General features: G+C 38.6%; 1 protein-coding gene across 3 annotated transcripts; it reads right to left on the bottom strand.

The window, feature by feature from the left end:
- Positions 1-1,828: 1,828 nt before the first annotated feature.
- naaa.L (N-acylethanolamine acid amidase L homeolog) lies at positions 1,829-16,256 on the bottom strand. Of its 3 annotated transcripts, XM_018247806.2 has the most exons (12): positions 15,919-16,256; positions 13,201-13,368; positions 11,831-11,957; positions 9,443-9,533; positions 8,299-8,378; positions 7,689-7,861; positions 6,396-6,458; positions 5,928-5,994; positions 2,661-2,689; positions 2,356-2,414; positions 2,128-2,205; positions 1,829-2,000 (listed from the first exon to the last, which is right to left on the bottom strand). In XM_018247806.2, the coding sequence occupies exons 1-10, from the start codon at positions 16,098-16,100 to the stop codon at positions 2,399-2,401; spliced, it is 996 nt and encodes a 331-aa protein (XP_018103295.1). In that variant the 5' UTR covers positions 16,101-16,256; the 3' UTR covers positions 1,829-2,000; positions 2,128-2,205; positions 2,356-2,398. The 3 variants fall into 3 exon arrangements, with proteins under 3 accessions (XP_018103295.1, NP_001087583.1, XP_041437332.1); NM_001094114.1 differs by lacking the exon at positions 2,356-2,414 and having other exon boundaries at positions 15,919-16,182; XM_041581398.1 differs by lacking the exons at positions 2,356-2,414; positions 2,661-2,689.
- Positions 16,257-17,544: the final 1,288 nt, after the last annotated feature.

Below are 17,544 nucleotides of genomic sequence, written 5' to 3'. Positions count from 1 at the left end.
GGCCTTGATTATATCAAATAATACATTCATATATTGCTACTAAGTTTCATTTTATATAAACCATTTATTATTGTGGCAATTGGCAGTGGCACCAAAAAAAATCAGCAAGATTAATTGCCAGCTGATCCCTGGCTTTTAATATTCTGATTCTAAACTTACATAATTTATATTTTACTATTCCAAGACATGCATCACCCACAGGCAAATACTTTTATTACAACAGCTTGAGACAACATAAGAAGTCATTAACTTACAGCAAGTACAATGTGTAAGTGCAATTTGGGACACAAATGTCATGTTTTTCACCCACAATGCAGCAGTCCCCCCTAATTCCAGTCGTATATACTTGAGTATAAGCCGATCCGAGTATAAGCCGAGGTACCTAATTTTACCTATGAAAACTGGGAAAACTTATTAACTCTAGTATAAGCCTAGACACACCTACAGCCCTGTCTCCCAGCAGCGCACATTCCGCCAAAGAGACCCCCCCAGCGATCAACCGGATTTCTTTGCAAAGTTGATGGTGAGCTGTGTGATATTGCAGTCACTGTTAATCTTTCATATAACCAACAGATGGCGCTGTGTGATATTGCAGTCACTGTTATTCTTTGATATAACCAACAGAGGGCGCACTGTTATTCTTTGATATAACCAACAGAGGGTGCTTTGTGATGTTGCAGTCACTGTTATTCTTTGATATAACCAACAGATGGCGCTGTGTAATATTGCAGTCACTGTTATTCTTTCATATAACCAACAGAGGGCGCACTGTTATTCTTTCTTATAACCAACAGATGGCGCTGTGTGATATTGCAGTCACTGTTAATCTTTGATATAACCAACAGAGGGTGCACTGTTATTCTTTGATAACCAACAGAGGGTGCTGTGTGATATTGCAGTCACTGTTATTCTTTGATATAACCAACAGAGGGCGCACTGTTATTCTTTCATATAACCAACAGATGGCGCTGTGTGATATTGCAGTCACTGTTATTCTTTGATATAAGCAACAGAGGGCGCACTGTTATTCTTTCATATATCCAACAAAGGGCGCTGTGTGATATTGCAGTCACTGTTATTCTTTCATATAACCAACAGATGGCGCTGTGTGATATTGCAGTCACCGTTATTCTTTCATATAACCAACAGAGGGCGCACTCTTATTCTTTCATATAACCAACAGATGGCGCTGTGTGATATTGCAGTCACTGTTATTCTTTCATATAACCAACAGAGGGCGCACTGTTATTCTTTCATATAACCAACAGAGGGCATTGTGGGATATTGCAGTCTCTCCCCAAGTGAACTGTTGGTATAGGAATGTAGTGACTAGTATAGTGACTGCAATCTCAGCTACTGCCTGCTGACCCAGTATAAGCCGAGCTAGACTTTTTCAGCACATTTTGGATGCTGAAAAACTCGGCTTATACTCGGGTATATATGGTAATTGTGTTTGTGAGGGGTTGAGTTGCATGCAAGTGCACTGAAAAGTTCTCATGGTGTCACTTCCAGAGCTCAGTCAAAATGGCATCTGTCTGTGCACAATTCTTTAGGTGCAAGTGTACTGCATTTATTTACAAAAGTTGCTAAGGAGGTGGAGGTGGTGTTGGTAGATACAGTGTTCACATGTGTCAGTAGGTGTAGTTGGGCAGTGCAAGGAGTGGCTTTTGGTGCAAGTGCCTTTAATTATGGCAAAGGTTAGTACAATGACCGTGGAGATAAAGTAAATAGGTATATATAAAGATCAAACCAGGATTAAGAGCTACAGCTCTTCTAAAGGACCAGCCAACCTATCCAATGGCTAGAAATAGACACATAATTTTATATGTATATTTGATTTTTACTTTATTAGCAAAAATAATTTCAGCAAAATGTATATTAAAAATTAAAAATGTATTTAAATGGTTCACAACTGTCTAAGTTAGTTCTTTAGTTCAAACTGGAAAAAATGCTGTTCTTTCATTTTTTAACAAGTGGGCCTTTCCCAGCTTCATTATCATCTGCAAACAGAAGTTAAAACACATAATTAATATTTAATATAACATATAACTGTATCATACTAGATATTAGACTATCGTTTTTTGTTTATTTGCATGACTTTTTATGTGTTACATATTCCCAACATACCTTGTTTAAACTTTTCTTATGCAAGTTTTGTAATTTTCAGGAAATGCAGCACTCATCACTGTTGTGTATATAGTGATGCTTGGAGAAGGAAAACAGAATTTTACAATTTTTTTTCCACAATGAAAGAAAAGGTAATTGTAAACAACTTTGTAATATTTATTAATTAAACATTTTTGATGATTTCAAAGCTTTTTCCCCAACTATAATAGCTCTGTTTTTACAGCTCACCTTTATTTCCCTATGCCCTTAGATTGCAGCCTCTATGGGTTCATTACTCATTGTGTCTACTAAAAAAAAAATACAATGCAGAATACATTTGTGCTAAATAACTTGTATGTTAAGTTAAATAAGTGCTCCAAAAGAATAATGTGGCCATATTACGAATCTAGTATTTCTAATGTTAAAAATATGAAGAAAATGTATTTTATTATAAAATACATTTTAAATGTATTGTTGTATTGTATTGCTGAAAGTATTCTCACCTCAGTCCCCTAAATCAGAGTGCCTCTCAAAGCATCCAATAATGTTCTTACCTATTTAACACTGGCTTTACAGACAATACCTGTTAATGGAGGGAATGTAAAAAGAATATTAGCATGCTATTATACAAAATGTCATTCTTAGATGAATTAATCATAATCCGCTTGATATCTTTGATTCGGTTATGATATAATTTCAATAGAAGTGTACTCTGCACAAGCAAAGTTTATTGTCTGTTTAAGAATGTTTTCATGTTGTACTTGTCTGCCCTCGATTCTCAATACTCTCTATTCACAGGCTTAGCAAATACATATATAGGTTGCTGCACACTGATAAAGTGAATCAATTCTTTAGTTGTGCAATTTTATTGGCTCATGCAAATTAGACAAGGCAACGTTTCGGACCTTGCATGGCTCTAAAGGACCCTGCAAGGTCCGAAATGTTACCTTGTCTACATTTTATTGGCTCATGCAACGTAGACAAGGCAACATTCTGGACCTCGCAGGGCCCTTTATCAAGCCAAGATGCTTGTTAAAGGGCCCTGCGAGGTCCGAAATGTTGCCTTGTCTATGTTGCATGAGCCAATAAAATTGAACAACTAAAGAATTGATTCACTTTATCAGTGTGCAGCAGCTTTTTGGACTGTATGTGACTTACCAACCCGTGGCAGGTTGGGTAATACGCCGTCTAGCACCTGATCCCAAAAGAAGGAATACAGGGGTAGAGCACTCCAACATTGAGAGTAGTCAGAAAAGGGTTGAAATTGAGACAATTATAAAAGAAGAATTTGTAAGAATGTGGGATGTTAGAGCTCAGGGGTAACACTGAACTCTAATATTCCACCTTCAAGATAATCCAAAGTATAAAAATACCAATGGTTGGTGACAAACAGGGGAGGCACTACACTGCAAGCATCACTCACCCCCTAACAACATACACTCATTGTTGTTTGTGCACATGTGCATGCTCATGAAGGCAGGGGTGTGCGTTTCAGGACAGCTTTGTCAACGGCATCCAACAAGATTGGCCCATCACTGGTTGGTAATTCTGTCCTTCCATGTTTGGAACCCCTGATGAAGCTGCAGATGTTTCTGTTTTAGTTTTAAGCATAACAGTGTTCTTTAGGTATATGGCCTTTACTACAATACAGGTATTGGATCCCTTTTCTGGAAATCTGTTATCAGTAAAGCTCAAAATTGCGGGAAAGACATCTCCCATAGACCAAATTTTAAGCAAATTAATCTATTATTCCTTTTCTCTGTAATAATAAAACAGTACCCCGTACTATTTGGTACTTAAAGGGATACTGTCGCGGGAAAAATTTTTTTTTACAAAATGTATCAGTTAATAGTGCTACTTCAGCAGAATCTGCCATTGAAATCCGTTTTTCAAAAGAGCAAACAGATTTTGAATGTCTAGCAAATGTCTAGCAAAAAGATTTTGAATGTCTAGCAAAACTAGACATTTTGACATTTTCCCAGCAGCCCCCAGTCATGTGACTTGTGCTCTAAAAAACCTCAGGCACACTTTACTGCTGCACTGCAAGTTGGAGTGATGTCATTACCCCTCCCTCCTACAAGCTGCTGTAATGTAAACCGAGCCTTTTCTAGTCAGCCTGTTAGGGTAGGGACACACTGGGCGATTTGGGGAGATTTAGTCACCTGGCGACTAATCGCAGCGACTTTTCTCCCCGAATGCTTCCCTTCGCTCTGAGCCTGGCTAAAATGAAAAATCGCCTGCGCTAATCACACGCGGCGATTCGTTTTCCGAAGTCGCCCGAAGTTGCCTCACGAGGAAACTTCGGGCGACTTCGGAAAACGAATCGCCGCGTGTGATTAGCGCAGGCGATTTTTCATATAAGCCAGGCGCAGAGCGAGGGGAAGCATTCGGGGAAGATTGGTCGAGGAAAGTCGCGGCGATTAGTCGCCAGGCGACTAAATCTCCCCAAATCGCCCAGTGTGTCCCAGCCCTTAATTGAACAATAGGCAGGTATCAAGATAACAGCTCTCACTGACACCACTTCAGAAGGATTCTGCTGAATGGACTGAGAGGAGTTCTGTAGCTGCCTGCTGTTACCAGTGCTTTGCTCCACAGCCTTAGACCCTGGTAATAGTGGGCAGGGAGGAGAAAGGCAGTGTTGGGCTTGGAAATGTTAACAGAGCTATGGTAGTGAAGAGTGCAATTGTGAATTATTTATACCTCTTATAACAAAAGCGCAATGCCAAGACTGATGATAGGGAACAGAAAAGGGGAAAAAAGGACATTCTCGAGAAGCAGGAAAAACTAAGAGGGGTGAAGTGTAGAAAGGGTTAAATAGTTCAGGGTTGCTTTCTATAGTTTATCAATGAAGAGAGAAGGGAGTAGATAGTTATATATAAACACTGCAGGCACGGAGTGAGTCTGTGTGGGGGTGGGATAGCCGAGGGAACACGGTCACAGCTCTATCACCTTATCTTGTAACCAGCCTCAAACAAACAAATGAAGGCAGCAAGGAGTAAAATCTCCCCCCTCCCAACTCTGCAAACGCTATCAAAGGAATGCAGAGAGTAAATGTACCGAAGGGCAGGAGCTGTTTTAGTTTTCTGTATGCAAAGGGCTGCTCGTGGACGCTGGAGAGCAAACAGGAAGTGAAAGCAGTAGCTGCTCTGCATACCATGTGACCGCTCTCCTGGTGACATCACACGCATGAGCAGAGAGGGGAGGGGGAGGACACAGAAGGGGAGGGGGAGTGCACAGATGGATCCTCATGTCGCAGCACGACTTGGCTTTCTACCAGAGGCTGGCTGCCTCCAAGCACACAGGTAATGCCGTGCCTGCTGTTATTGTATCCCTTGATGCATGTATAATGAGCAAATATGGAAGCCCCCATGACAAAATAAAAACTATAATAACTTATGTATTGAAATGTGAATTAACATTTTATTTGCCAGACAGTGTTTATTGAGGTGTACTTTTTAGAAAAAGGCAAAAAAAAAAAAAAGTTTAAAATGATGACAGATTCCCTTTAAGCTGCATACTGTAAATCCATAGTGGTGGCAAAACAATCCAATTGGGTTTACGTTATGGTCTATGAGTAAGTACCCACTATAGGTACGAAACACGTTTGGCTTATGCATGTCCTAATAAAGCCTTTTTAATTTTATAAATACTTTGGCTAGTCCTATACTATTGAAAGGTCTCTCCCCATATTTGAATTTCCTTTAAGTTATGGTGATCAAAATTAAGGAAAGATTTCTTATCCAGGAAAAACCCAGGTCCCAAGCATTCCCAATAAAATATCTTATACCTAAATTAAGATTAAATTAAAATAAAAAGCCAACCTTGTATAAAGTGTCAGCACTGATGTTTGCCTGTCCAGTTGCATTCAGGGCCTTTATTGCAGGTGTTCTACGGTAAAGTGAAAATGATAGACTATTAAAAATTGTGTCAAATAAATAAATGGTCTACAAATATCACAGAAATTAGTCAAATATGACAGAAAATTCCAATTGTTTAAATAGTAGCTGACATTTGTAAATATACATTTCGATACACACTTTGGTTTATTGTTGAAGCTAGTGAAGCCATGTAACAGGAACAACCGTGAAAACAAATTTTAGAAATGCTGAATTTTATGTGCACCAGTGCCATTGACCCTCCACATACTCAGTATGCTCTGGGCAGCTATTGAGAAGCTAAGAATAGGGGTTATCGCAAATCATCGAGCAAATTATTTTATATACATCTCAATAATGACATTGCATAAGGCACAGGAAAAAGCTATTTCCCTAGATAGTAGATATACACACCTTCGGTCATCTGAAGTAGGAGGTGTTAACCAGTGATCATAATTTGTCTCTACATGGAACCATCTGTAAGTAAACATTAAGAAGTGTAACAGGTCTTTATACAGAAATAGTACTGAGAATGTAAAAGCTTATACTGTAGGATGCATAGCTGCCAAAATGTTATCTATATTGAGGGGTTCTGGGGTTGAATTATTCTGGAAACCCACAGAAAAAAAATAAAATTAGCTTTTGCATAAAGTGAGCGCCCATTTGTGTATAACTTGAATTTGTACATCAATATAAAGGGCGTAAAGAGTAAACCGACCCTACTGTGGGAAATCCCGTAGATGATATGTTGTGGAAGGAAAGTGTCCCTTTTAGCCCAGGTGTGTTATGGTATTCCAAAGTGGACTCCCCTGTATAGTGGGAAAGGATGCTGACCTCAGCTAGAAGGCCTCAGTACAGTCTGATACAGTGAGGCCTCAGTAGGAGCCTGAAACACTAAGGGAGCCTTAGTAACAACTGAGTAGAGGTCAGAAAAAAGGAATTATGTGAATGACAGCTAGGATTAAGTGACAGGATAGCTACTGTCATAGCAGTGGATTATATAGGGCATGTTTATACGTATGTTTTAAGAGATTCTACACTACCCTGGGCATTTTTTTTCACTGGAGTCTCTACATTCACCTCAGTGGAGCTTACAGCTGCTCTAACTAGATAGCCTATCTTGCACTGAAGGAGTGCAAGATAGGCTATCTAGTTAGAGCAGCTGTAAGCTCCACTGAGGTGAATGTAGAGACTCCAGTGAAAAAAAATGCCCAGGGTAGTGTAGAATCTCTTAAAACATACGTATAAACATGCCCTATATAATCCACTCCACATAGTAACCACTTGATATGGATAGCATTTATTGAAAACATTGCCTTCACCCCTGACAGGTAAAGGTTTAAATATTATCAATTAATGTTGGGTGTGGAAGAAGGGTAAACTCATCATACAGTAGAACCCCCATTTTACATCCCCTGATTTTAAGTTTCTCCTCATTTTACATTGTTGTTTTGTGGTCCCACCTATATATTATGCATTATACATATCCCTAATTTTACATTTTCCTGGATTTTAGATCATTTTTTTCTGGTCCCCTGAAAAATGTAAAATGGGGGTTCTACTGTATATAACAAAGCCTGGGATGCAGTTGCAATTGAATTTCCCAACTAGTTATTTTGATACCATAAGGAATCCATATCATGTTTCAGGATGTATAGATATTATCCTTACTAATAATCTAAAATATATATATTATGGTCAACTTACTCTCCTCTTAAAGCATCCAGAGGCCAAATATCAGCAGGTCCCGCTCTATTTCTGGTAATAACGACCCCCTCATTTGGCTTGGTGCCACCCATGATATAATAAACTTCTGCAATAATAGGAGTCTTGGATAGTCGTAAAGCAGCAGCCTGGAAATCTGTGGCATCATTCAGAGTCTAATGTAAATAGAAACAAAAATACTATAATAATAATGTTTTTGGAGGCAAAAAGGTAAACCATTTTGACATTTTTCCTGGTCTTCTGTATAAAAAGTAAAGGATATGGCACTGTTCGGTTGCAGTAGAGTGTCACTGAAAGGCTTGGTATAAAGCATAGTTGAAACAGTGGTTGATATACAGCAACGTGTCTGATCTGTTAGGGCAAAACCAGACAATCTTTGTGCTATTTGTACAAATTCTGCAAAAATAGTCTGTTCTGTCAACACTGCAAGTATTGCCAATACATTGTATGACTAAGGGGTATTGGGAAAAAAAACCAACCATCGTATTTCCAAAGGATACTTATATAATTCCTGAGTAGGTAAGCAGAATAAATGAGAAGATGTTTTCTGCAATGTTACAAGCTTATTGGCACTTTATACAAATATACTCACATCCCGCATTAGCCAGCTGACCATAGAATATCTCTTCAAGAAAGCAGAAATTGCATTCTTCCACCAACCACCTCCACGCTCTGTGGACACAGAGAAATTTTTACAACATAGATAAAACAGAATATTATCTAAATATTAATGCCCACAAATGTGATTGTGAAAGTTTTAACATATATGGCATATATTTAGAAGTGCTATTGTCCACCTGCTAGCCTTACTTCTTGGGATGGATACAACAATCATAGAAATCACAAGTGCATGTTATTAAATTGCCACATTAAGAATTCATTAATAATTAGAAGATTTTTAGAGTCTGAGCCAAGTGCTGCAGAGAATTTAAGAAAAAAATTGTTTCCTTCGCAGTTATTATCATTGACTACATGGATTTTTTTCTTATGAATGGCAAATGTGCCGTTTGGCAACAAAAGACTTGCTACTGGATCTTTTTCCAAAAGGCCAGCGTGGCTGTGCATTTAAGAGTGAGTGTTGCAGGGAAAGATTGTGACCAAAGCCTCTGTTTTCAAAGGAATTGTTTAAAAGAAAAAAAATGACTAATGATCATTTTTGTAGATCACAGTGCATCACCCCCACATTACCCTTAGTATTGTTTTGTGCACACTTTGTAGCCAAATATTGCTTCTGGTTGACATTCAGTCTATAGGAAACGGTGTTGGTTCAGGTATAATTTAATCCTAATATCAGGGACTAAAAACCTTGCTGGTGTCACTAGAGTTTTTGAACACAGGGTAAGCGAACATGGTTCCACCACTCAGTTGCATATTGTTCCTGGATGCTTACTGATTGTAAATACTCCTAAAGCTTCTGAGTAAAAGGGGTAAGGGTATACAGTACTACCACCCAGTTTAAAGTTTTTAATGCCCTTAATATTTAGCAGACAGAAGGCAATGTAAAACTCACATACAATGAAGGGCCTGGATTTGGCACGCAAGTTTACATATTCTGGCAAAGTGTGGAACACAGATCCTAACCTGGTGCTGCTGCCAGGATGGTCATTTGTGTGCTGTCATATTTGCCTATGCACATGCAAATTCTCATGTCCAAATCCATTGACAGTACCAGCTGCCTTGTCTCATATAGCCACCCTCCCAAATTACAAATAAGCAATCGAAATGACAAGCTTTACCTCTTGCATCACCAGATATGGTAAATTTGTAAGGGCTTTGCCCAGTCCAAAGTCCAACATAGCCCAAAAATGTGGTTCCTGTGTATACAATCTGAAATTACAAGAGATACACGTTATAAAAATGGTAGTGTCAAACAGTATACCAGCAGCAACAGTATCATATGAACAACTGTACTCAGTAAAAATGATGGTTACAATTTGAATACATTTAACATTTTTGTGGTTATGTTAAAGATTTTATTGAAAAGGTTAAAACATTCACCATTCCCTTAAAGATACAAACAGTGCCTAATTATAAAAATGTGCTACATAGGGACCATGATATCCACATTCATGCCAAATAGCTGAAGCAGAATTTTTTTTTATTGAAAACAAAGAACAAGCCTTAGTTTTTTTCATGCTAAAGATACCTAATCACAGGCCTGTGACATGTGGCCATATTTTTTGTTAATATAGGAATATGTTCCCCTGCTAAAGGACTGGGGCGGGAGGACCTGGACCACTTGTTCTTGGTTATTTCCTTGTGTTACATAGGGGTCACTCTGTCCCATCTGAAACATGATGATTATAATTAGGGATGCACCAAATCCACTTTTTTGGATTTGGCCGAACCCCCGAATCCTTCGCAAAAGATTCCACCATTTACTGAACCAAACCGAATTTGCATATGCAAATTAAGGGGAAAACACTTTTTACTTCCTGGTTTTGTGACAAAAAATCACGTGATTTCCCTCCCTGCCCCTAATTAGCATATGCAAATTAGGATTCGGATTCGTGTTGGCAGAAGGATTCGTCCTAATCCAAATCTTGCTAAAAAAAAAATCCTGTCTGAATCCCCAACCGAATATTGGATTTGGTGCATCCCTAATTATATTAAACTATAAGGAACACTTTTCCTGAGTTCAGCGGCAGCACTGATCTCCCAACACCCCACCGAAAATTAGCCCCGAAAGCCTTGAAAATTAGTCAGTGTTATATTACAATTACCACAATTCAAATGAAAGCGTGCTTATGGATTAAGAAATCTTGCACTGCACAACAAACCTCTCCCCCTACAAAAAATAGAGAACAGGATAATCTAAAAATGTTAAAGAATTCAATGTATTATAACAGATGAAATGTGAAAGGTTCTAAAAGGGGTGGTTCAACATTACTGCTTGACAGTGGTATACAAAAGCACATGTGAAGGCAGTTTGAATATATGTTTTTATAACACAAGGTCATGGCTGGCATGCTTGGACAGATAATATGATCTACCAGTGACTCTGGTTTTGATACTGATCTCAAATAAAATAGCTCAGGACAATGGCATGAAAGAGCAAATTAAAGTAATTACAATCTATCTGATGCATTCCGCCAAAAAAACAAGAAATGAAAAAAGAAAGAAAAAGAAATTTATTAGATTTGACCACTTCCTCTATTTTCAGTTCACTTTTAGCCCTTATTTATTCTCATGTTTTCCTACCATGAGACAGCTTCTACTGCCCACATGTGTAATTGCAAAATGCTAATTTTTTATACAGATTACAAAATATAGGTCAACTGTTTCCTCTGTTTTATGTTACAAAATGTAAGAAATATACTTTTTGCATAATTATATATATATATATATATATATATATATATATGGAGCTGCTTTTCATCAGCAGAGTGCAGGAATCTTATTATGGTCACACACAGGCCAATAAAAGGTGCCGTCAGACCAAATTATGGGGCCCTCTCAAGAGCTTCCCCGACCGATAGGTGTTGATTGGGCAGGTTTAAATATCCCGTCGGATCAAGGACCGCATCAGTTCCTTAAAGGGGTTGTTCACCTTCCAATACTTTTTTCAGTTGAGTTGGTTTCAGATTGTTCAGCAGAAATAAAGACTTTTCCCAATTACTTTATATTGTCTATGTGTGACTGTTTTTCTAATATTAAAGCGTAAAATGTAATTTTTCACATTATTTAGTCTTTCTAAAGCAGCTCTGGAAGGGGAAGCCACCGACCCTGTAAACTGTTCTTAATTGATACATTTCTTATCTTTGTCCCTGCTCAGCTGAATCCCTGAGTTTCTAAAGGCAACTGTTAGAATTGATACAATAGTTGCCCACAGATGCTGCTGAGAAATGTATCAACTAAATGTTGCAAAATTGTAATAGTTTAGAGTCTGCACCTGAATTACTGAACAGCCCAATATTGCCCACTCAATTCAGTTGAGACTTTGTGGCAGTTTGAAAACTAAGGTGTGCAAGCATCATCTGGCTAACCTGGAACAAATCTGCCTAAAAAACTGGGCCACAATAACTTGTGATCAGAATGCAAATCTATTATTTAATTACCTGAAGAGATATAAACATGCTATTGCTGCAAATCTGCAAATCACAATCATTTTTTTTCTACTCTACCTGGCCATTCCTGATAAAATCCAAATCCATTGTCAATTTCCTTAAGAGGTCTGGAAAAAAGTAGTCCAGATTTCTTCCATGATGAATATTTCCTTTTGTATCTTGAGCTATTATGCTAGTGCAAAAGCTGTTTAAAAAAGCAAACAAAAAACTAACATTTGGAAACATTATCTTATGTTAATAAGTAACAAATATATAATTTATGAACAAATACTGTATCTTCAACTCTGTATAGATGATAAATTATATGATATCCAAGTACACAGGTGAATATAGTTCTGTAAATAATTATTGTTAAAAAAAGCTATGGTGCCAAGCAGTTGCAGGTTTACCTTTATGCACACAGAGTAACACAGAGTAACCATGTCTATGACTATCAGCCAGTTGCTGGAAATTGGTAGCTGTTATATTTTTATAAGAAGTAAAGTGGCCGGAGCTTTTATTACCAGGCCCACTGGCCAAGTCCAACCCTGGGTGTGACTATTGCTAGAGGCAAAAAATGTACATGTGCTGGTAAATTTGGAAAGCAGAACCTACAAAGAAAAGTGGCTTGTGTGATTTGCAGATCACGAAGGAGTGTAAAGGTGGCCATACACGGGCCGATAAAAGCTGCCGACAGCTTATTGGGCCGTGTATGGGGCCCCCCGACGGGCTTCACTGATTGAGATCTGGCCAAAAGTCGGCCAGATCTCGATCGGATGGGACAAAAAATCCCGTCGGATCGCTGCCGCATCTATTCGTTGATGCGGTCCCGCGATCCGACCACCCGTTAGGCATCGTTAGGATCAGCCCGATATTGCCCACCTCAAGCAATATGAAAATTGATCATTAGTTTGGGCTCCCTGCAACCACAGGTCTCTAGAGGTTGTGTGTGCATACATCCACCTTGCTTAGATAAAGTCTTGATAAAGGGCAGTACAAGGCCTGAAACATTGCTTGTATATGACCAAAATAAATCACTTTTTTCACCTTTGCAACCAAAGAGTGCTGCAGCATTGCTTCTTTCCCTGCAACCACAGGGTCTATTTCCGTGCACTCAGTTCTAACACTGCAATGTATATGTAAAATTGTAAAAATATTATGGTCAATAATATCCCATTTTGCTTGGCAGGGAAATGAGACGAAATCAAAATCACACCCCTTAGTACTCTTTTTCAAAGCACTTGTGTCAGAGGCTTATCTGCACTCTGCACCATTTTGGAGCTCAGAGACCAACAGGCACTCTGCAGGGCACAAATATGCCAAAAGAAAAATAGTTTGCAATGGTTTGCACCTGCTTTTTGCAGTTTGCATCTTGCCCTGTAATTGGTAACTGATACCCATAGTCTCACTAACATTTTTTAAAATAACCATGTATGATGAAAACTTACGCAGTAGCTTCATAGCAAAGATTTAGAAGGACAACATCTCCAGCGCTTACACCGAGCGTCTTGGCTATTCCTCGGATCTCCCCAGCATATGGTTCATTCATGTAAAGTCCCAGGTCTACCTCTGCCAATGGCCTAATGATGGCATGGACCCATTTAGGTACAACAGAGCTAAAAATAGTATAAATGGAAACAGTTTTGAGTTACAACATTATAAAATGTGTAACAATGTACAGTACATACTTTTGTAGACAATTTTGTCTATTAGAGAAAAATACCCATGCTGGACAATCTTTATAGTATCTTCATTGGATGGCCATGGGGATATTATGTGGTTGTCCTCACTAGGGCTGTATTTATGTTAGTCTACTAGGCTCCTTCTCTTTTGGTTTCTTGTAAGAGGGCTATAAAACTAATGGGGTTGCAAACCTGTCTCCTGAATTAATATTGTGATTGTTGAATGTTAACCAGTTTACATGCAGCAATCTGGCATTATTGCTAGAAGATGCCAACTTCTGCATTTCACAACAATTACTAGTGATGGGCGAATTTGCGCCTTTTCGCATCGCTGGAAAATTCGTGAATTACCCGTGAAATTAACGAAACGGCAAAAAATTCGCGAAACGGCGCCGGCGTCTCGTTTTTGACGCCGGCGAATTTTTTCAGGCGAATTTTCGCGGGCGTTTTGTGAATTTATTCGCTGACAGCGAATCGCGCAAATTCGCCACGAATTCGCGCCTGGCGAATAAACTCGCCCATCACTAACAATTACGCCAGATCGCCAGACAGCCAGTCAGCAATGTCTGTATAATATAAATATACAGGTATGGGACCTGTAATCCAGAATGCACAGGACCTGGGGATTTCCTGATAACAGATCTTTCCGTAATTTGGATCTTCATATCTTAAGTCTACTAGAAAATCATGTAAACATTAAATAAACCCAATAGGCTGGTTTTGCTTCCAATAAGGATTAATTAAATCTTAGTTGGATCAAGTACAAGGTACTGATTTATTATTACTGGATTATTATTACTGGATTATTTGCAAAAAATGGAATCTATGGGAGACGTCAATTCCGTAATTCGAAATTTTCTGGATAACGGATCCCATACCTGTATAGTGAATAAAGTACCCCCTCCTGTATAATATAAGTATATTATAATTTACCAAGGAGTTCCATGACCATATAACAACACGAGGTCGAAGGTGACTTCTAATATCCTTATATTTTGCAACAGGGGATACTTTATTTATTACACTCATAGGATAGATACAAACATTTCATAACACAGTATTTAAACCCAAATGCACCTACCCATATGTGCACCTCTAATTGCACTTCCAATCAAACAATTAACTAATACAAGAACACTTCTCTTCTATTTTGGTTTTCTTTTAAAATACTCTTGTTTCTCCAAACTGTTAGCCCTGTTTAAGCCTTCTAATTTTGTATGTCCCTGGCTTTTATAAAAATAGAACTGGAAGAATTGCAGCCTTGCCAGCAACCCTTCATTTGTGGGTAACTGCCTAGATTCTACAATAAACTTTTACAGTGTAGATATTGCCCTGTAGAAAACACAATTCTGTATGATAATATGAGGTACAGTGGCACTTTAAAGTATCTTTCACAATGCCAACAGGATCAGCTTGATCGTTTACCTCATATTGTTTATATTGCATCTGTGCTAAAATGCATATCATGAAATGCTATACATACACTATGGTACTGTTTAAAGGGGCAGTATACCACCCTGTTCAACAGGAGTTTAATTAATAGGGCTTGTGTTGAAAATATTTTGCTTTTTGTTTTAATCATGGGGAAACTATGGTGTTTATTTCTTGAGCTAAACAAGACCAACGGTTATATTAAAGGTACTCGATGGTTGGTGCTTGTGAAGTAGATAGATTTCTTAAGACTGCAGATTTTAGTCTGTTCACAGGCATACTCATCTGTTAGTAAGGAGAGCCCTGTTTTATTTTATTTAACCTAACATTTCTCTAAACATGATCTTTGTTTCATTGGAGACAGAGCCTTATATAGCTATATATTTGGATATGTGTAAGAGCTGCCCTACTGCCTTTTTTAAAAAAAATCAGGTACACCAAAAATGAAAAATAGTGCCCTTTGTGGCCAACTCATTTCCATCTGCATATGCTAAGACATGCATCTACATGCTACGGACAGGTTAAAATACATTATATATATATATATATATATATATATATATATATATATATTGTATGTATGTACAACTTTATGTAAGTGCTGTAGAATATGTCAGCACTATATACAAAAACATTCATAGTCATGTTTATAGCACTATTTGCTGTATTTATAAAATCAACACATGTATCCCTTTGAAATTGATAGCAAAGTAGGTGTTAAGAAATACCCTAACATGTTGTTTACATTTGCAAGAATGTATTTACATCTGAAGGCATCTGATACCAGTTATACAAATATCTTTATATTGTCAGGTCAGGATTGTACTGGCAGCAACAGAGCTGTGAATGTTAAAACTTCAGCCTGAGTTGTTTTGTGCTGTAACTATACAGGTTATACAGGTTATATAAGAGTGCCCTGGGATGGTATGAATAAAACAGCAATATATAATGAATACAATTATTGCAGAGTAGCAATGTACAATACCAATAATACAAGGTCTAGAACAGAACACAGACTGGTTTCTGTCATGAGCCAATGGATATGTGACTTACTCAAAGAAATGATCCAAAATCTCTCTCAAGAGGGAGAAGTTGTAATGCTTTAGTACTGGCTCCCAGCGCTCCTCCGGGGGATCATCCAAGCTGATATTATAGCGAGGGGCTGGGATGTCCTGAGTGTATGATGAGGAAAGAGAAATGGACCCCAGGATAAGCAGCAAGCAGAGCAGTGCCATTGAACGCTCAGAAAATGAGCTCAGCACAAGAAAATGGAAGAGAGCTGCTTAGAGAAGTCTCCACAGCACAGACTACTTGTGTTTACATAACCAGAGTCCAAGCAACAATGCAGCACAGGGCTGAAAGGAGGAGGGACACAGACAGGGAAGAAGTAGGGAAGGGGTGGAGCAGAGAGAAATGTGACACTGTACTAGTGCATAATAAGAACACTGTTATGCTCAGATAGGCAATTCCTTGCAAATGCTGCAACAGAGACAGGGGCATGTCTGCAGATTGATCCTTCAAACTAACTATAATAGAGTGAAAAAACAATACACCAAAAGAGACTTTCAGCACGTTTGCTTTAAAGGGTTGATTCATGTTCAGGTTAACTTAGTATGTTATAGATTGGACTATTTTTAACAACTTTTCTATTTGTCTTCATTTTTTCTTTATAGTTTTTGAATTATTTGCCTTGCTTCTGACTCTTCCAGCTTTCAAACTGCGAGGCTACAATTTTATTGTTATTTTTTTGTATCTCTCTGTTTACGCCCTCCTCTTTTCATACTCTCTCTTTCAAACCACTGTCTGGTTGCTAAGTTAAATTGAACCCTAGCAACCAGATAGTTGCTGAAATTCCAAACTGGAGAGCTTCTGAACAAAAACCTAAAGCATTAGCTGTGCCTGTGCAACTACATTAGGTGTATCATCCCACAAATACCAGTAGGGAAAGCATCCTACACGTGAAGGTTCAGGAAAGGGTACTAAACTGCTCACATACCAAGGAGATCCATCCTGCAATCTCTACGTTACTGACTTGTAGTAGAGTGAAGTGCTACATGCTCACCAACTGGGTCTGATTAGAATCAGGTGGGTAATTAGTAGCATCTAAAACACTGGCTGGTCAGTCTTAGGGCTCTTACATACCATCGTTTTAAGCTGCGCTCCCCTGTGTTCCAGTTTCATGCGTTCAGCCGCAGGGGAGCGCAGGAGTAGACGCACTGAATTCTTTTCAATGGGGCTGTACTCACTCAGACGCATGTAAGCGCGAACGCAGGAAAAATGCAACATGCTGCATAATGGCTCAAAGTGGCGAAGTGGCAAGTGTTCTTATTATGCACTAGTACAGTGGAACAAGAAGGCCTAGAAAATAAATTCTTGCCATGAACATACAGTAGCTCTGTACTGGCAATCTGTGGATTCTGGCAGATGCCAGAGGGACTGTTGTAAGATGCAATAGACACTATTGATTGGGCATGTGAGGGCTGTGTGGGCCTCTGTATACATGTAATGCCAGGGCCTCAGTTGAATCCCACACCTACTCAAAACTGTTATTGCTTCCTACTTGGCTCTAGAGAGCAGCTCCATTTATAGGCCAAACTTTTAACCATGTGACCAGCCTAAGAAGGTCTCACTACAGCTGCGCCAGCTGACCGAGTCTACAAATCTACCCTGAACAAAGAA

Source organism: Xenopus laevis, chromosome 1L (assembly GCF_017654675.1).
Source record: "Xenopus laevis strain J_2021 chromosome 1L, Xenopus_laevis_v10.1, whole genome shotgun sequence".
Taxonomy (NCBI): domain Eukaryota; kingdom Metazoa; phylum Chordata; class Amphibia; order Anura; family Pipidae; genus Xenopus; species Xenopus laevis.
The sequence above is the reverse complement of the archived record's forward strand: the minus strand, read 5'-3'. Positions and strand labels throughout refer to the sequence as shown.